The sequence below is a fragment of the Clinocottus analis genome, unplaced genomic scaffold (genome assembly GCF_023055335.1).
Source record: "Clinocottus analis isolate CAN_PGR_092001 unplaced genomic scaffold, fCliAna1.0.p SCAF_1, whole genome shotgun sequence".
In the NCBI taxonomy this organism is placed as follows: Eukaryota; Metazoa; Chordata; class Actinopteri; order Perciformes; family Cottidae; genus Clinocottus; species Clinocottus analis.
Genome location: NW_027175820.1, coordinates 10,621,221 through 10,640,357, shown reverse-complemented (window position 1 = coordinate 10,640,357; position 19,137 = coordinate 10,621,221). Strand labels below are relative to the sequence as shown.

Here is a 19,137-nt window from a genome sequence, read left to right as displayed (position 1 = left end):
CTGACAAATATGATTTAAGATTAGTTGCTTTTTTAGCAACATCAAAGCACACGCTACGTCACAGTGTATTCGTGACAGTTATGTTTTTTTTTACTCCATGAACTAAAATGCAAGTCTCTAAAGTATTACAACAGACTTTGGATATACTGTAGCTCAACAACTGAAGGTGATGGAAATGATTAAGCTGGCAAAACAAAAGAGTAAGTGGCAAAACGTATTTAATTCTCTTCATATTTCAGATAAAAGGTGATGTGTCTTACCTTGTCCAAATGTTATGTGTGTTCCCTCTGAGAGGTGTGTGAGGAGTTTAAATTGAGTGGAAAAAGTGCACACTTGTACTCCTTCGGTGGATTAATGGTTAACACCTTCAGATAAAGATGCTTAACTGCCTTGTTTCCTTCCTGTGAAAACCAATGGCCAGTGAGGTTCCATTCCACTGATACGATCAAATAAATATTCATGAGGATGTAAATCGCCTGACCAACATCTCCCTCTTTTTGTGTTGCAGTCTGCTGAAGACTTTGATTAAGGAATAATGACACAGAAGATTTTATCTTTGGATTTTTTATTTTTATTGAAAAAGGAAATCAACGTAAACAAAGTATTTCCAAACAATGTCACGGTTAACAAGACGTATATAACTTATTGCTTTACTCATACATTCACATCCTGAATTCAATGTTATGGAATAACATAAAAACAATTTTCTCATATATTTTACTAGTCGTCAATAACTTGGCCGAGGCACGAACCTGCGTACCACTTTTCAAGTAAATATGACTATGAGGGCCAAGTATTATGATTCTTTACCATGTCTTTGAGATAATGAGATGTATGTTGCATTCAGCATCATTCATGTTAAAGTATTTACATCTATCTCCTCCAAAAGGAGAACAACAATAACCCAACAGCAAGGCAATCTGTGCAACTCATGACAAAAGCCTGTGTGGATTTTTCATACATACACAGCAACATGTTTAAGGCAGACAGAAATAATAACAAAATAAGATAAACATTTGCAAAGCATCATGCAGGTTATTACCATTATCATGATACGACTTGAATAGTGTCATTTGTATTCATTAAGTCTGCTCTTTGCATTTGGTTGGTGTCTAAAAAGTAAAAATATATTTCTGTACAGCTCTATTAGTCCTTTAGGGTTAGTGTTAAAACACACACAGCATCTGGTCTTCAGAGGCCAAAGAAACAATGTCTGTCTGTCCCATCTGCTCCTCAGAGAACCGTTAGGTCATGGCAAGACTTTGACTTCTGCCTAAAAGCCATTTTCTTGTTCTTGCGCGCAACCATGCGGCCCAGAAACCGCTTGGCCTTCTTGCCGATGCTCTCTCTTCGTCTGCAGTTGGCCATGCGTCGTGCGTTCTCCTCCTTGCTGTCTTTCCTCAAGCGGATCTGTCTGACGATGCCCTCGAAGAGGTCATGCACATTGTGGTGCAGCGACGCAGACGTCTCGATGAACTTGCAATCAAATACCACTGCGCAGGCGCTTCCCTCTGCAATAAAGAACACATGGAGGAACAACTTTGAGTAGATGCACATTAGGGTAGGAGCTCAAGTAGAGTAAGGCTTAAAGGGGAAAATGGGACCCTAGAGTGATAACAGTTTCCAAACTTTGGCTTTAGTTTCATGGATATTTGAAAGTAGGCCTGGCCTGAAGCTGAGCAGTCAAGTGAAACATGCGGGCTGCTGAACTACAGCCAGTTTAGCCCGACCAGTCAGATTGTATCAGAAAAAACATTTTTAGAACTCAAAAGTTATATAATCTTAACACATCACACTTATGTGGCACATTTTAGGTTTAAAGGTTAGTTAACCATTGTGACTTACCATCTACAGACACCTCTCTGGACCGCACCAGGTCACTCTTGTTGCCCACGAGGATTATGGGAATGTTCTCTGACTGCCTGGCCCGGCGGAGCTGAATACGCAGCTCTGACGCCTTCTCAAAGCTTGATTTGTCTGTCACTGAATACACGATGATGTAGGCGTCTCCCATCCGCATGCACTGATCCTGCAGCCACTGGCTGTTATCCTTCATGAGAGAAACACATCCCAGGTTTAGCATCAAACATAACTGATCTCATCTTTTCCTGAAGTAATATCAATGAATCATAATAAATGGAGCAAACATTGCTTAGATAATATATAACTCACCTGTTCCCAGATGTCATACAACACAATGGAAGACTCTTCTTCGTCTACCACGATAGATCTGTCATAAGTGTTTCCTGAGGAAGAAAACAATGAAATATTATACACACTGACAGAGAGGGGAAAACACATCATATATAAAAATACATGTTTGGTGCTAATTTTCTTCACTCTGATGTGAGCACAATTTTTCTTTTGTAGGCTTCGCATTGAAACATAAAGTTGATCTCAGCCTGTGATCAAGCCATCACCAGCCTTTGATATCTTTCCATCACATTATGCTATTGGATGTGATTCTGACAGCTCTACTATACTGAGGGCAGGGCTGGTGCCTCGCGAGATGGAAATAGCAATACTGAACGCATGCACTGTCTTTTGCATGCAAAAAGTTGTTTTTTTCTGATCCATCAACTAAACTTCATGACTGTTCTCATACATAATTCTGAATTAGAGTTAGATTTTATATTATTAAAAAGAGGGGTCTAATTATTTTAAAAAAAAATAGAAAGTGGCCTCCAAAGATTTGAATCTTAATATTTTAGAAAATTAATTCATTAAACATTGCATCTCCAAACATTGTTATATCTGTTGTTCAGTTTTATGCTGATTTAATTCACCTTCGACAGTCCTAAATATATCTCCAAAGACAAAAGGGGGTGTCCTGGTGGTGAGGTTGCAAAAGGGTTCATGACTCAATGTCAGCATCACATTTACCTGCTTCATCCCAGTCGTGACCAGCATCCTCAACTCCTCCAAAGACGCGCGCCAGGCTCGACTTGCCGACGCCGTGCTCGCCGAGGAGAACCACCTTGTACACCGGGGACTCCGCTTCGCTGCCGGTGGAGATGACCGAGTCGGAGGAGTCCGACGCGCAGCTGCCGCGGTGCTGCTCGTTGGGGGAGTAGGACGTGCAGCGCAGGAGGTTGGACAGCTCGTCGGTCTGCCCGGTCTGTGGCATAGTGGCGCGCAGGTCCCGGTCGTCCACGGGCATGCTTCTCCGGTGTAGGTTCGGTAGATTCATGGGGAACGGCATGCTTCCTCTTCTCCTGTCCATGTTCCGCAATTTGTCTCCTTTGTTCAAAGTCATTGTGCTATTACGGGGGATCTGTGGATAAGAGTGGCGTGCGTAAATCTTCGCTCTTATGTTTTTTTAAATCGATATAGAGAAATAGTGAAGGATAATGCCAGACGTTTAAGTCGTGTTGTAAAATTAAAACAGATATTTGTCTGTGTAGCCAATAATTAAGACATTATTAAATCGTGTATTTCTGAAATTTGGACTTGACCACGTTACTTAACTCAACCACTAAACATAAAACACATCAAACAAAAGTTTACATGTATCATAGGATTTAAATATACTTACTTGTATTTAAAGCCAGTGAGGGAAATCCAATAATCCTTGGTTTGAAGAGTTGTAGCCGAAAAAGAGGTTTTGTTTGAGTCTGATGAGAGGCGCTGCTCGGGATATTTATATAGGTCTGGGAGTGACGTCGGCAGGGATTCGCCCCAGAAAATCACGTCTCCGTTTATTATAGTGGTGCGTAACAGCACCATCATACAAAGGAGGGGGTGTATGACTGGAAGAGCTGAGGAATCTCCCTTCCGCATCGCCAAATGGAGAGCTTACCTCTGAGGGGGCGGCCAGAGATGAATCCTTGAAGAGGAAAAGCCCACTTAAAGCAGGAGTGATATGAATATTTAATGTTCATTAGCGAGATAAATTTAGAGACGGTGGACGGATATCCACATGATGCAAGACGTTAATGTGTAGGACGCAATGAGGCTTTTATGTAAATTATGTCATCTTGTCTTGCTCAGTATATCATTTGTTTCAGAGCCTCACGGTCGCTGCAAGGTGGAGGTCAACGCTACAAATACCGCATCATGGGAATTTAATGTAATGTGGGAGAGTGCACGTGTAAGATGCGAAACGTTTGGCATTGGTGTGATAGCCGTGTGCTAAACTCACACGTAAATAGGACTTTTGTGCATATAAGCAACAAAAAAAAAAAAAAGCATCTTCAATGAGCACATAATACACATTTTACAACACGGAGGCATGTATTATTCATGCCCAGCTTTCCACCCACTACGTTATATCTGAAAAATGAAAGAAAATTAAAGCTGCAAGAAAAAAAAAAACAAGCTGTGCATGAGTATGTTCCAAATCTCCGAAGCTGATTGGCCTGATCTATAACAGCAACGTTTGGTTTTGTTGATCCAAGCCTTAGGTGAATAACTCGAATATTCTGTCAAGATCCGTTTCCTTTTTAGTTTTCATTTCATGTGTATTGTATCCATCATCTTTTTTTCAGATATTTTCTTGTCTACGATTAAGGTAATTTTTCCAAGCGTCAAAGACTCGGCATAGTGTGTTTCTGCCCTCTTGTGGTGTTAGGTCTTACACTACAGTTGAACCTTTTAAACTCATGTAGAACATGTATTTTCTGCTTGGTCCCTCTAAGAAGTAGATACGAAAAATCAATAAGAAACAAAAACATATTTTTATATAGGTATTAATTCTATTCTATGTTAATATTTGTGTCAGAATATGTCAGATTTGACTTGTTTTTCCCCCAAAATCCAACCCATATGCAAATTTGGAATGAATGCAAATTGATGAAGCATTTTTGCTTTTTATGTCTTGACATCTTTCAATTTAACTAAAATAAAATGTTTTGATAATCGCTGAGTGTTATTTTATTCTGTATTTGGGTAGCTATTCTTCCTCAGGATCGAGATACTGATTTCCATTTGTATCCACATAAAACAACAGATTTAAGGATTGTGTGAACGGATTCCAAGTGACAGCTCGTACAAAATGCTTTTGTAAATATACACTGTGTGAGGATTGTGAATACACACCTTCAGGATGATGGTATTACTTCTCTTGCGGATATACTTGTTTTAAAAGATGGAATTATGAGAAGACATGAAATACATGTTTGAATGGGTTTATTCAGTGTGGTTGATCACATGGTCTTCCTTCAATCTGAGCTGTTCCTGCAACATCTGAGTAACCTTTATTATCTTTGGTGTTTCATTTGTAAAATAAACATGTCCAGCACATGTATATATTGCTAGATATAACTGGATGTGACAGCCAAGGACTATGGCTGCTGATATATTTTATATTATTCTCATTGTAAAATGTTCTTAAAAGCCATCTCTGGCCACGATAGACGATCATTTTTATACGATAATTTGCATCATAGCATAATCTTATTTTCGGGATGATACTGATATCAATATGTGGTAGTGTTTTTACAGTTGAAAAATCTTCATTGTTATCTCATGGAAAAAAGTATGCCTTGCTGACATTGTTTCGAATTAACCTTCAACCTTGATCATTTCTCTATCCTATACTCAAGTGCCCCATTATGTATCTGCCATACACCAATGTACTTGGGATAGTACTCCCAAGTACTTGGGATAGTATTGGCCATTACTGCGATAGTAATGGCCAATATCAGATTTACATTTTTAATTATATATTATCAAATAGTTACTGACTGTAAATTACCTTTGTACAGCTGACACACAACAATATTTGTTGGGACGTTGCCAAACATATTGACTCAACATTTGGATGGTTTGGGGTCGTTGTGGTATACTGGATTTAAATACATTATTTGAGGGTATATGTACCACACTATGGTGTTCAAATGGTCCTTAGGGGGTATTAACAATGAGCTGTTTGTGTTGATCTGCTGGTGAATAAAACATGTCTTTGCAGGCAGTAAACAACTTCTGTATGCTGTGGACAGTCCTGGTTTACTTAATTGAAAAGGCATTTAAACACGCTGTACTATTACGAGCGCGCATCTGCATTGGTCGAGTGTGTCCTTAGTCGACGGTATCAGGAAACCGGAAGACGACCCTCAACGTGACGTTGCGCATGCGCGTGTTTCTCGTGTCTTCGACCTCTACTTCAAGCCGGTGAGAGCTAACCTCCTCTGTGTCTCGAGTTGTGTGAGTTAAGCATTTAAACGCGACGCTCACGTCCAGCTTTATATCTCTGCAGCTCTACCAACTGCAGCACTGCGCAGCTCTTCTGATTTTAAAGCCTGCATTGTGTTTTAGTGACATTGTTCGGTTTGCAGCTAATCTTGACCTTACTTCTGTGTGTGTGTGTATTCCACTTTGTACACCATGTACTTTCTCACGCAGCACACTAGATACAGATGTTAATGTCCTTAATGTGTCTGTTTCAGACTACTCCACGCCAGCTCCTTCGTTGACCTGACCACGACGTCCCTCGTCATGTATGCCTGCGCTAAATTCGTCTCCACGCCCTCTCTGGTGAGTAAGTCCGCTTGAATGAATGGAGGTAAACAAGCTCTTTTTGCATTCTCCCCGTGTGTTTAATACTCGTGGCTGTGTGCAAAAAGCCACTGCCAGTCGCGTGGCATTCAGGGTAAAACTACCAGCCGTCTGAACTCTGCTTGCTAGCGCTAGCTTGGAGCTGCGAGGCCGTGTTTGACCCTCTGCTAAAGTCAGCTCACAGTCAGTGTTCACACCGGCAAGGACGAACTTGTTTTCAACACGACCAAGCTGAGCTCAGCCTCGCGGGGTGTTGTTGCACCTTGAGCTAATATGAATCCAAGGATGTCATTGTGTTACTTGAGAAGCAGTTCTAGTTGAACATGGGCTATAATGGGTCAATGTTGGGAGTTGTACTTATTTGATTAAAAAACGGCATTACTTTTCAACTTAAGATAATACATACAACAAAGTATTTGTTTCCAGAATGTGATCCATTGTAGCAGATTAAATAGATTAAACTAAGTAACCATGACCAACAACATTCAAGTACTGCTTGCACATAACTATGGCAATTATGATCCAATAATAGGATTTTTAACACTGCCAGTTGCCACTTTACATTATTAGTACTTTTACTTCAGTGAACATTTGAATGCAGGACCTTTACTTGTAATGGAGAGTTTAATGTTGTATTGCTGACTTTAACTGAGTAAATGACAACAGGTTGTGAATTCTCAACAAGTTCAAAAATATATAGACGGATGTCAACATAATAATCTGGTAAAGCATCTTATCAGTGCACGACTGTCCGCTCAATGTCCGTCTTTTCTTCATACAGATCCGTGCAGGATCTCGGGTACTGTACAGACCACTCTCTGCAGCAGTAGTTACCGACGCCAGGAAAGCCGAGGTAGGCAGCTATTTGTGCTCAAAATTATAATTGATGTATTGACTTAAAGTGTTCACAGAGGAAGGGCACTCTGAAGCTTTCACAACTGCATCACCCTCCTTTAATATTCCCATTACCATGTTTCTCACACACTTGATTTATCTTTTATTTTTCTTACACATAGCTATTACAGCACTCAAGATGCAAGGCTGCATATTATAAACACTGTTTATGTAAAAATGTACGCGGACAGGTTAACAAGTACAACAGACTGGTGAGGTGATGGTATCAGAAGCATAATGTAGCATGTCCAGTTCGCTATTGAAGAATAACTGTTTTTTAATCAACAAAAGCAATATTGACATTTGCATCAAAAGTCAACTTTATATCCGTTGTGGCTAACACTAGCTGCATATAGGTTGCTACCATTGTAACCAATGCAATGCCAATTCTGCATCAGTGTGCAACATTTCCTTTATCTTTTTTAAAGCTGCACTTAGTTTCACGGGAGTTTTTGGAAAACTTAAATCAAGTACGTAATTTGGCTGAGCATGTTTACTATTTCAGATTATTAAAGCAGGTGCAACCTGCAAACACCAGCAGGTAATGAGCTAACAAAAGTGGCTGACATTACGCAGCAATACTTGCAAACTTCTGTAGTTGTTTTCTTGAAAGAAAAGCCTCGAAAATATCAGTGAGCTTTCACATATTGCAGGGAAAAGTTACGTGCCGCTCAACTCACTTATTTTTGTGTTTCAGTCTGCTTCACTCCTGGCACCACAGAGCATTGCAGCCTCCCAGCAGCAGGTGGCAGTGCGGGGTTTTCAGACTAGTGCTGTGATCCGTGATATCGACACTGCTGCAAAGTTCATTGGAGCAGGAGCTGCCACAGTGGGAGTGGCAGGATCTGGTGCTGGAATTGGAACAGTGTTCGGTAGCCTTATTATCGGATATGCCAGGTAAATTAAATGTGTCTCTTATCTTAGGACATCTTTATGGACTGACTAGACGGTCTAGTAATATTCATGAAACTCTGAGATGTACTTTCCAAATGTTTACATGATAAAAACATGTATTAATTAACGATTTAGATTATAAAAATCTATTTAACATTGTAGAGAATCATTGATAGAATTATTTTGTACCACATATTGGGTGCTTGGAAGACACTGGGATTGTCTTCTCACTGAAATGCTGTGCCAGATGTATTTTTAACACTTTGTGCCTTAAATTTGTGCCTCCCTCTCTTTCAACAGGAACCCCTCTCTGAAGCAGCAGCTGTTCTCTTACGCCATCTTGGGCTTCGCTCTCTCTGAAGCTATGGGTCTTTTCTGTCTGATGGTTGCATTCCTTATTCTGTTTGCCATGTAAATCAGTTTGGCATTTGTTGCAAAGGATACATCGCAATGTTAATAAGAATTAGCTGTTTGAGATGTCCTTGAATGATACGATAATGTCAGCTTATCGTGTTTTCCCATGCGTGTTCGTTGGCGTTTCCTAAAACTAATGATTGTGAACTCACTGATGTAAAAGAACAACTCTGGCAGACCCAAACTATTTCATCTAATAATTTTGCCATTATACTGTATATTTAATAAAATGTTTTGTTAAACATGCAACCAATGACGGAAGTAAAATGTTCAATTCATCGTGTGTGTTTTTCTGCTTTTGTAAATGGTAGTGGGGTTAATTATACAGCTATAATTGAGGTATATGTCAGTTATGTAGATTTTAGGTGTTAAAGTTAAGCTCTGCTCCAGACATTGACCTGATGGGTGATGCACTTAGTGGGTTTCTCTAGTTTCATGCAATTGTCCTTCTAGCAAATGCTGAGACTGTCTCATCTTGTAAGTGTGTGCAAAATAAATGGGAGTGTGACAGGTGCTTAGATCCAGCTACTTGACCACATAATGAACACCAGTGCTGAAGCTGGTGTCTGGAAAACCCACATGTCCTGTGGCTTAATCTTCCTAAATGTGGCCTCAGCCAGAACAATGTCAGTGTTTACAGTATGAGTCTTTATTGCAGCGTCCTACAATTTTGCTGAATAGCGTATAACGTGGGAGCAAACCTATGCCTGCTTCCTCTTCTGAACAGCCATCTGTTCAAGCAGAACTTCAGAGGCTGCCGCCAAAATGTCATGTTTATCGGAAAAGCAATGCAATTCAGCCAAAGTTATGCATGACTCCAATGGTGAGAGAAAAACTCAAGATGGAAGAATCAAAGGTTAGACACAAATGGCCACAATGTCTGAACATTTACGTTTGTAAGAAAGTTACTAAATAACCGGAGGAATAACGTTTTAGGAGAACCAAGCTCCCAAATTAGCAACATTACTTTTTGTTATTTTTCCTTTCCAGTAAGCACCTCTTGAATACAGTGATTTTAAATATGCATTTACAAAGAATGGGTGCCTACTGCTCCTTAATTACTAAAGATGCGTTCAAATGCAGAACATGCATTGCCTCACCGTGGGACTAATGAGGGAATACTATACAAAATATTAATAACAGCGTACTACTATTATCATACACCAAGCAGCACGACCTACCTAAAAGGGGAACGCTGCAGTCTGACACGTGGAACTACAGAAAGACAGTCAGTGTTGAGGGAGGACTGTTTTGATGAGCGTACGCATGCCCCGAGTCACAACAGTCGGGGAAATACATTCGGACATATCAATGAGTCGGTCAAATGAAGCATGTCTAAATATCGGATCTCAACGCGTCAGTCGTCCAGCGCCTGGAGGAGCTTGGCCCCTACGTGGGGGTCGTGGGCGGTTCACTGTCACTCGGGTCCCGAGGAGGTTTTACAGCCGGAGGAGCGGACAGGAGCTCTGGACGAGCAGGTACACGCACACGGACCGTGAACACTCGTTGTGTCTTTGTTTGGTTTTGACAGTTTTCGTCAGCCACGTCCCGCCACAGGTCCCGCTGTTGTAGTGGAATGTGTTTTATTCAGTCACTCGTTACATGCGATACAATAAGTAAAGCCACAATTTAATATACAAAAAAGAAAGACTGAAAGGTTATAGGAAGAAGCATAATGCTTATACTGGATATTACTTTCATAAACTCGGGCGCTTCAGTTAATTACTACTCGTTAATTCAGTAGTTAATACTTGTTAGTTAAGTATTAGTTAAGCATGTTCTGTGACCTAATCTAAAGTGTAGACTAGTTATGCCTTACAAAGCATTAATACATGCCATGATGAATTCAGTAGTTACTGCTCATTAATTCAATAGTTACACTTTACAAATGATCTTATTACTCATCTATACGTCCTGAATACTTCATTTACACACAGGTCCGTCAATTATAAAGTATGAAACCCAAGCTTATTTATCAAGAATGAAACATGCATGACCGTGTTCATGAAGAAGTTACTTTATGAGTATGCATGTTGGAATAATGCTTTATAAATGATGAATTTATTGTTTATTCATGCTTTATTATGAACAATAGTGTGCACTTATTATAAAGTGCTACCAAAAATAGTTTTCAGCAATTCTTTTGGAAACCAAAAATAAGTTGACCATTCTTACATTGTTAGGGTTGTTCCATAATTTAACTCCTACAATATAAATACATCTTCTTATAATCCCTTTTTGTACAGTAAACTGACATTACACTAAATTCATTTAGTGACTTTGTTTTATCGCTGCACATTGTCTGCATTATTTTATATTATATCAAATGATTAAATGTCAAACAATGGATTTGTGCGCTCATAGTAACTAGCATTATTCATCATACATATTGTTTGTTTTTTTGTCTGTTGAATTCATAAAGATTAGCTAGTTTACTAATGCCCCACTCTTCAAGCAAATTGAGTTCTGTTGTGCTTGAATAACCCCAGTTTTTAGGGAAAGTGTGGCCACAAGTGTTTAACAAGGTACAGGGAGGAAAGCAGCGTACCTATTGTGAGGTAATGTTGATGTTATTAACTTAGTTATGCTGTGTTGAATGAAAACTACGACCTAACTGACTTTCTTTTAGACCAGATGCAAATGTCAGATAATCTTGTGTGGATTATGGAGCCCTCGTGTACATTTAGTCACTCACGCTTCAAGTAAAAGATACATACCTGAGTGTGGTCATAACAGGACAGAGTTTGCACTGTATCTCCACCAGAGGTAGCCAGTGTACAAGACACAAGACATCAGCTTTTCACAGCCTGTGTTCAGGAACATGAAGGAACGGTCCAAATTGAACTTGATTGCACATCTTGCTCCTCCAGTGGTTTTGTAACAGTACGATCAGTAAAACGGGAAACTAGAATATGAGGATGTTATTGATTTTTTCAACATTTATACATTTTTTTTATTTGGTTATTTAATGTGTCCTTTTGATATTTTGGTCCAAGCGAGTTTTACAAAATACTAACTTTGGCCGCATGTCCCATTTAAACTAGCTAGAGTGCTGTAAGAGTTCACTATAAGGATGCTGCCTAATTTTGTGCCTCTCTCGGATTCATCTCCAGATAACATTATCACTAACATTTTCTCTAATGTCTGTTTGTAACAGGTAACAAAAAGGTGCAGAAAAGTACGATCTTCATGTCAGTCGGTACTGTACTGCTTTGACCAGCAGTACAGTCAGGAGCTTGGAGACTTGTGGGCATCTACAAGGTTAATCTATTTAATTATTTATTTGTCTAAAATAGTTATTGCAGCATGCACACAGATATGGTTTTTATGTATCCTTCATCAGGGTTGCTTTTCTCCTGCAGAGCAGTGCTTCTGGACCCTCCCTCTTGGCAGTATGGGGTCATGCTCAACCGCTTCAGCGCTCTGACAGGCGTCACACAGGTCCTCCAATCACAGGGCTTTTCCACATTGCTTTGTAACGGCCCCTCAACACTGTTACAGTCCAAATACCAAGCAGTAAAAGACTCTCTGTTGCGTCCCGACTATCTCTCCAAGTGCCCTCCTCATGACTCGCATCTCCAACCGGACAGCCCCTCTCATGCGCTCGGCCAAGACCTTCAGTCAGAGCCGTCGCGCAGCTTGTCCCATCCTACGCTACAGTGTTACATCCATCCACGTCCAGTGCGGTTCCCTTCTCAGGCTCACAGGCCGGGCCAGCTGAAGCAGTACTACCTCCTGAATGCCGCCTCCCTGCTTCCAGTGCTGGCTTTGAAAGTCAGAGATGGGGAGAGGGTTTTGGATCTGTGTTCTGCCCCCGGGGGCAAATCCATAGCCATAATGCAATGTGCCACCCCAGGTAAAACAAGCACTTTTTCAATGACTTTGCAAACTTTGATTTGATTTTTATTTTCATCATGCAAAGAGGTATAAGAAAGTGGATTTAGTGCAGTTGAAGTTAACATAAGGTTACTCTAATCTATACACTTCTTACCTTGTGTTACATCCAATTTTATATATATATATATATATATATATATATATATATATATATATATATATATATATATATATATATATGGCCCAGAGGTTTTAAATGGTTTTAATGAAACAAACAAAAGAACTCAAAAAGTAGCTCTGTCTCGGACTTCTATCACAACCGGGCCGCTACCCGGTTTCACCTCCGTCGGCGAGAAGAGAAGCCTCCCTTCTCTCGTCACATCTCCTCTCTTCCCCCGCTCCTCCTGCCTTTTATAAGCCTCGCTGATGAGGAGATCAGGATCAGGTGAGACTCGTCCCACACCTGATCCTGATGCTCCTCTAACGCGTGGGTGGAGCCTTCTGGCTGGAACGTAGATGCCTGCGACAACGCTTCCCGTTAGGCTGTTACAAATATCTAAATATATATATATGTATATATATGTATATATATGTATATATGTATATATATGTATATATGTATATATATGTATGTATATATGTATATATATATATATATATATATATATATATATATATATATATATATGTTGTATTTATATTTGAATTATTAATTTGTACACATATTAATGACTATACTTAAGATTTAAATGGATTCATGAATGACTGTTGGTAAAGGGATGTCCACTGCAGATCCCTTTTTTTTTTCTTGAACGTGTTTTGCTAAAATATCTTCTTGAAGTTTAAGCTTTGCTCTTAAATATGTATTTCATGTATTCTAATTATATTTATAGTATGTGATATATATTTTTTTCTGCAGTTAATATTCGTATGAGTCAACAAATAATGCTGCCATGCTTGTGTTCCAGCACTTCTCTGCTGTAATGAACCAGACCCTCACAGACGGAACTGGCTGGCCAAAACACTGGAGTCTTTCTTATCTCAGTCGCTCAGCAGCAGAGTGGTCGTGTCTGCACAGGATGGACGATCTTTTGGGAAAAGTGATGCAGGAACGTATGACAAGGTAAGGGGCGGTGAGAGTCATGTTAATGTCAGCATGTGGATACAGTTTGCTTCAGTGCGAGAAAAATCTGCAGAAGCAAGGAAATCAGTCTATTCAAAATAGGTACTATGAGGAGCCCGGGAGGTTTCAAAGGGCTCAAAGTGACTAAGAATGGACACAAATATGAAAGAAGGAAAGTGCAGACTGAAAAGGTCAGTAAGACACAGTGTGACCAAAGACTGAAAAGCATTAGAGTGCAAATAGACTGCTCACATTCAAGCTGTATTGTGACAAAGAGGACATATTTATTTCGAAGATTTTCAGCTGAGGTGTAAAGTTTGGTGAAAATATAACTCGTACTTTATTTTACTTTACAGACCTCTTCCAGCATTTGTCTTTTTGTCGGCTGTTGCGTTCATTGACTATTTCACTCTTCTTCTTGGATCCTTCCTGTCTCTCGCTGCCATTACGCTCTTCAGCTCTCCGACTCTGAATTGCTCCCATTTCTTTCTCTCTGTGACGCAGGTCTTAGTCGATGCTCCATGTTCTAATGACAGGAGCTGGTTGTACTGTGGCAGCCAGCAGGGGGAACAGAGACTGAAGGAAAGAGCCAGACTGCCTGCGCTTCAGGCTCAACTGCTCCGGTAATTTCAAACCCCAACATAGAAAAGTGTCTACTCAGTGTTACCCTTGTGGTACACTGCTATCTTCCTACACGTTAGTACTCATAATATGTGATATCACTATATAGAACATTACTTAAATTAAAAACAGTGCTCTGAGAGTGCAATTGCATTACGTTGGATGGCAAGGTTTACATTATGGGTCAATTCAGTACCTTCACATATATGAATGTCCGAGCAACAAAAAAACATTATGATTTCCCTGGAGGCTGTATCGCATGTGGTTCAATTGCAAAAAATATTAGTCAAAACGTACTCGTAGTCTTCACACCTAACCGACGCTGACTCAAGTGAGGTCACTCAAGATAATTTATCAGCCGTGGCACAGCTCCCACAAAAGTCCCCAGGAGACTTTGATGTGTAAAGTAGGTGGAATTATCTTCTCAAGTCCCCTTGTCATTAAGTGCAGTATTTGTCTTCTGTTTTACAGGTCTGCTCTGTCAGCCGTGCGTCCGGGGGGCGTTGTGGTCTATTCAACCTGCACTTTGTCCAGCTTTGAGAACAGTGCCGTGGTTGAGGCGGTGCTGAATGAGTGTCCTGAGGCCGAACCCGAAGACCTGTGGGAGGAGATTGCCATTCCGTTATCAACATACTTTACATTTAGGACTGCTCACCCTGGTCATGGACAGACGCCTCGCAAGCCGTCCCTGCAGCCACAGAACGGCTCCTCGTCCTCTTATCACCACGACAGACTCGGCATTTTAGTGCTTCCTCAGCCGGGCAAGACCTGGGGACCCATGTTTTTGTCTCGGATTAGAAGAAGGAAATAGTGTGCATTCTCCTGTGCAGAAAAGATATGTGGAATCAAATGGCTAAACACACACACATTTCCTTTGTGTGAACTTTGTTCCTGTATGTGTAAAGTACCTGGTATGCAACACAAACTGACAAACATACTAATTTGATATTGAGATCTTGTGTTCACAGCTTTTTCTGCTGCCCCCAAATGGCCCAAACAATCAGTAATTGCAGGATAAATTGTGTTCTTTTAGCTTTTCCAGTCCACCCTCTTTTGATGTATTATTATTTATTATTATCTTTATTGATTGTTGATGGAAACTACTGACACTGCAGATGTACAATTAGATAAAAATCGACCAACCATGTTGTTTAAGTGCTTCACATTAATAACTGTGTCCACATAGTATAACATTGATCATACTGTAAACCGAATGTGAGATTGTAATATATAAAATTAATTGACAGTGCATTCTATTAAGAGTGAGTACTTATGGTGTAAATATTATTTTCTAGTCAGAGAATGAGCGATGACATTAAAAGCACTGCAGAAACTGACATTGAGAATCCAAGCCAATCACGTTGCATGCATTACATATTTATTGCATCTTGAATTGTGTCATCAAAAGAAGTTTCTCTCTGAACACTTATGACTAATGTTTAGTGGTTTGTTTTTAAACATCAAAGTGCCGTTGCACTATTACAAATGTCAACACATGGACATCGCATAAATCATACTCGACAGGAGGCTAAAAGATTCCTGTTGGGAAGATTAGTTTAATAACCAGGAAGAGCAGTAATGATGTAATTAACACAGTTTCTCTTCTTTCATCTCTGCTGGTACCTCCTGCATTGTCCTACTTTGAATTATTTATTTTTTTAAATTATTTTTATTTGCACAACCCAATCAATAAAATAAAAATCACAACAGAGAGAGAAGTGAATATCACAGTGCAGGACGAGACATATATAATATTTAACATTTTACAAAATTACAAACATAAAATGAAAAATGCATAAGTTAGACAACAAAAGAAAAAAAAGAAAAAAAATGTTATTTCAAGTCTGTGTAGGCATGTATGTGTGTGAGCGTGTGCGTGCATGTGTGTGGGACATGCTTCAGGTCTCCCGAGCAGCGATCTCCCATCCTTCGTCATACCTCCCTTCTGTGTGATTCCATCTCTTACAGTGGCTCATCACCTGGGTGGACTGTTCTCGTGTCAGGCTACTATTTCATCGCAGTGCCGTAGCTTTTCATCAGGTTGTGATTGCATCGACCAGAAGCAGAAAGCGCTTTTAAAAACAGCTGTTTTTGACCCTTTTGAGCTTAACAGACTGACAAAAGCGCACCGTTAAAAAGGCAGTTGTGCGAGGTGAAAGTGCTTATTTCCTCCTCCCATATATATATAACGCTAGCGAGGCTCTGAGACACTGTCTCAGGAGTGATTGCCGGGATGGGAAAGGTGTCTTGCACCTGTTTCAACCGACTACGCCGCATTGCCAGAGACACAAACATTTGTTTTTTATTCATATGGCTATCTCGATCGGCTGTGCTACTTTTGCTCCTCTTCTCCGTGTCTTTGAAAAGCTGCTTCAGTCTCTGATGTGAGTGCATCATTATGCCACCCGGACTTCAACACCTCTTTAAAGTAGCGTGAGGTGAAGATGAATGGGCCTTCATTGAGGTTAACCATGTTGCTGACCTTTGTGTGAACTCCGGTTTGTTGACGTTCCCCCATATTGCAGTGTTTCCTCAAGGGGAGAATCTCTAAGCAGCTTCTCCTCCACTTCAAAGAGGGAGAATGTAGGCCTGCTTTGCATAATCAGGTGGAGAACAGCTTTTTGCCAGAGAGGCAGGAATTAATTTGTGGCACCGCCAGATGTAATCATTATAACCCTCGTCATTGACAATAAAGGGAGGAGGAAGAGGTTGGATTTGTAGAACAGTGTATAGAGAATGGGATACAGTTTCCTGAATGCCAGTGGACAGGACAGCTAAGAAGGCTAATCTGGCTTTAGTTTTGCTGAACCAAAATGGCATTTTCTAACGCTCAGCTCTGTCTGGTAATGTTGCATGTGTCATTACTATTTTAGTGATGTACACCGTGATGACAACACATTAGGAGAACAAGTATGAAGTCATCTATATATCTCAGCCACATACTGAAAGTCATTTAGCAGTATGTGAAGGCTGAAAAGCGCCACTGAGCCCGATGCACTGTACAGCTCAGTCTCACTGCTCTTATGAATCCAGTTTTGTTTTCAGCAACAACACAAAAAAAAGCTTTCAAACCCACTGCACTTAGCACCAAGCAGCAGACAGCTAAAGTTAGCAAGTTAGATAGTGACTTTGTGGGCACAATATTATATATATTGTGATCTATTCATATACAGGAAACTCATCACTGATTTAGGAAATGGATTATTTTTGGGATTCGGCCCACAATAATCACCCTGTCAATCTGACATTTCCCTCCCTGTGACGAATGTTTGACTTGAAGCGTTTGACACTCAATGTGCCAGACAGTTAACAAGTGGGTCTATAGATTTAGTACCTTTTGGGGCATCCATCACTCATATCAAACGTCATCATTTGTCAATATTCCATTAGTGGAAGTGAGAGACCAGGATTGCTGCTCTTGATTGATTGTCACACTACTACTAATCTCTGGGGGGAAAATAAAGTCTGCAATGAATGAATAGTTACAGAGGTCAAGTCAAAGTGTTTGTCCACATGCACACACAAATGCAGGAGTTGTGTTAATTGGGCTGCAGTTTGCAGAATAAACGTATTACAGAACACAAGGACAAGCACACACTAAAGAGATGAACAGGCCCGCCAAGAAAACCTGAGGTTTGCTGTCTTGGAACTCTACAAGAGAGAGAAACGTATGACAGGTAGGTACAAAAAGAAAGTGCAGGTAGTGTGGCTGCATAGGCCCATAGAAATAGAGGGTCCTCCAACAAGTTGGGCAGAAAGTGGGACAATGAAAGCAATTTACATTTCCATCTCATCCCTGTGTTCAAAGAAGAACTGTATCAAATTCCTAATGGCGCCAATTAATTTGCTATACATGACCTCAAAAGGCAAATCCATCTCCATCAACGTTTTCATTTTTTGGGGTAACAAAATAATTTATAATCCATAACAAAAGTATATGCTGCTTATTCTACATTACTAGAATAAGTGTGATGATGATGATAGTGTGCACTCGGGCCCGTCGTAACCACCTTACGGCACTGAATTATGAACTATGAGAAAAAACAAGCTTCTCAGGTTGTCATCTTGCCACTTGTGGCTTGATATTATTCTGATGAACTATCACAGCCAATGTGAGCCAACTCCTGAGACACTTTGGAGAAACACCATCACACCTAACTGTACATTTAGGTGTAATCCAAATGCAATACTTACCAGAGAATGTTTTTGTAATGTATTCATGTGAGGACGGACTGAAATAAAATATCTTGGCAGAGGAAAATTAATTTGAGGAAAAGTGTGAGTGTAACCAAAAAACCTCTAAGATGAACAGTTCCATCTTTTTATCTGTCTGGCACAAACTGACGCAAATGCAAAATAAACTCCAAAGGAGTTGGTTTGTTTGTGTCTTTTTCAGAGCAACAGAACAAAAACCGTTGTGGTTGTACTGCAGGTGGATAATATATAATATTGTTCAATATCACATAAGGTGGTTAATATTTCTTTCTTATATTTTTGTTAAAATGTCTTTTCCTGCAAACTTGTTTTAATTCAAAAGGGACTCATGAGCAAAGGAAAAAGGCCTCGAGCAGCATGAGCACCTCAGGACTAACAGCAGTGTGGCCGCTGATGAAAGACACCAAGAACAGATGTGTGTGGTTGTTCCTCTGTGCTGCAGCTGCGAGGAGGGAGACATCCATAACAGCTGCACGAGAAGACAAAGCACAGGCTCAACAGACTGAAGGCAGGACAGATTGCCCCCGACCGGACATCCATTCATCCTTTGAGGGAAAGACAGAATTGACCGTAAGATATAAAAACTATATAAAAGCTTTGGACAGACAGCGAAATAGGATTTGAGAGAAGACTACCTAGTGTTT

At 40.2% G+C, this 19,137-nt stretch overlaps 3 protein-coding genes across 7 annotated transcripts; 2 read left to right on the top strand and 1 right to left on the bottom strand.

The window, feature by feature from the left end:
• Positions 1 to 622: 622 nt before the first annotated feature.
• On the bottom strand, positions 623 to 3,601 carry rrad (Ras-related associated with diabetes). The gene is made up of 5 exons (XM_068574295.1): positions 3,536 to 3,601; positions 2,884 to 3,274; positions 2,173 to 2,246; positions 1,846 to 2,050; positions 623 to 1,511 (listed from the first exon to the last, which is right to left on the bottom strand). Exons 2-5 carry the CDS (start codon positions 3,254 to 3,256, stop codon positions 1,234 to 1,236), a joined length of 930 nt encoding a protein of 309 aa, XP_068430396.1. The 5' UTR covers positions 3,257 to 3,274; positions 3,536 to 3,601; the 3' UTR covers positions 623 to 1,233.
• Positions 3,602 to 6,051: 2,450 nt separating this feature from the next.
• On the top strand, positions 6,052 to 8,976 carry LOC137782865 (ATP synthase F(0) complex subunit C3, mitochondrial-like). Of its 5 annotated transcripts, none has more exons than XM_068572550.1 (5): positions 6,052 to 6,111; positions 6,387 to 6,474; positions 7,277 to 7,348; positions 8,087 to 8,286; positions 8,584 to 8,976. In XM_068572550.1, exons 1-5 carry the CDS (start codon positions 6,071 to 6,073, stop codon positions 8,696 to 8,698), a joined length of 516 nt encoding a protein of 171 aa, XP_068428651.1. In that variant the 5' UTR covers positions 6,052 to 6,070; the 3' UTR covers positions 8,699 to 8,976. The 5 variants fall into 5 exon arrangements, with proteins under 5 accessions (XP_068428651.1, XP_068428660.1, XP_068428677.1 ...); XM_068572559.1 differs by having other exon boundaries at positions 6,085 to 6,144; XM_068572576.1 differs by lacking the exon at positions 6,052 to 6,111 and adding an exon at positions 6,182 to 6,295.
• A 1,001-nt stretch (positions 8,977 to 9,977) lies between these two features.
• LOC137784230 (tRNA (cytosine(34)-C(5))-methyltransferase, mitochondrial-like) lies at positions 9,978 to 15,579 on the top strand. Its single transcript, XM_068574747.1, has 6 exons — positions 9,978 to 10,175; positions 11,855 to 11,958; positions 12,060 to 12,553; positions 13,503 to 13,657; positions 14,162 to 14,280; positions 14,750 to 15,579. Exons 1-6 carry the CDS (start codon positions 10,029 to 10,031, stop codon positions 15,087 to 15,089), a joined length of 1,359 nt encoding a protein of 452 aa, XP_068430848.1. The 5' UTR covers positions 9,978 to 10,028; the 3' UTR covers positions 15,090 to 15,579.
• Positions 15,580 to 19,137: the final 3,558 nt, after the last annotated feature.

Coding starts and splice junctions, on each gene's coding strand:
- rrad (XM_068574295.1), bottom strand. CDS start 3,256: ATGACTTTGAACAAAGGAGACAAATTGCGGAACATGGACAGGAGAAGA. Junction 2,051..2,172: donor TGTATGACATCTGGGAACAG/GTGAGTTATATA, acceptor TCTCTCATGAAG/GATAACAGCCAGTGGCTGCA. Junction 1,512..1,845: donor CAGAGAGGTGTCTGTAGATG/GTAAGTCACAAT, acceptor TCTTTATTGCAG/AGGGAAGCGCCTGCGCAGTG.
- LOC137782865 (XM_068572550.1), top strand. CDS start 6,071: ATGCGCGTGTTTCTCGTGTCTTCGACCTCTACTTCAAGCCG. Junction 6,112..6,386: donor TCGACCTCTACTTCAAGCCG/GTGAGAGCTAAC, acceptor TGTCTGTTTCAG/ACTACTCCACGCCAGCTCCT. Junction 6,475..7,276: donor TCGTCTCCACGCCCTCTCTG/GTGAGTAAGTCC, acceptor TTCTTCATACAG/ATCCGTGCAGGATCTCGGGT.
- LOC137784230 (XM_068574747.1), top strand. CDS start 10,029: ATGTCTAAATATCGGATCTCAACGCGTCAGTCGTCCAGCGCCTGGAGG. Junction 11,959..12,059: donor GACTTGTGGGCATCTACAAG/GTTAATCTATTT, acceptor TTTCTCCTGCAG/AGCAGTGCTTCTGGACCCTC. Junction 14,281..14,749: donor CTTCAGGCTCAACTGCTCCG/GTAATTTCAAAC, acceptor TCTGTTTTACAG/GTCTGCTCTGTCAGCCGTGC.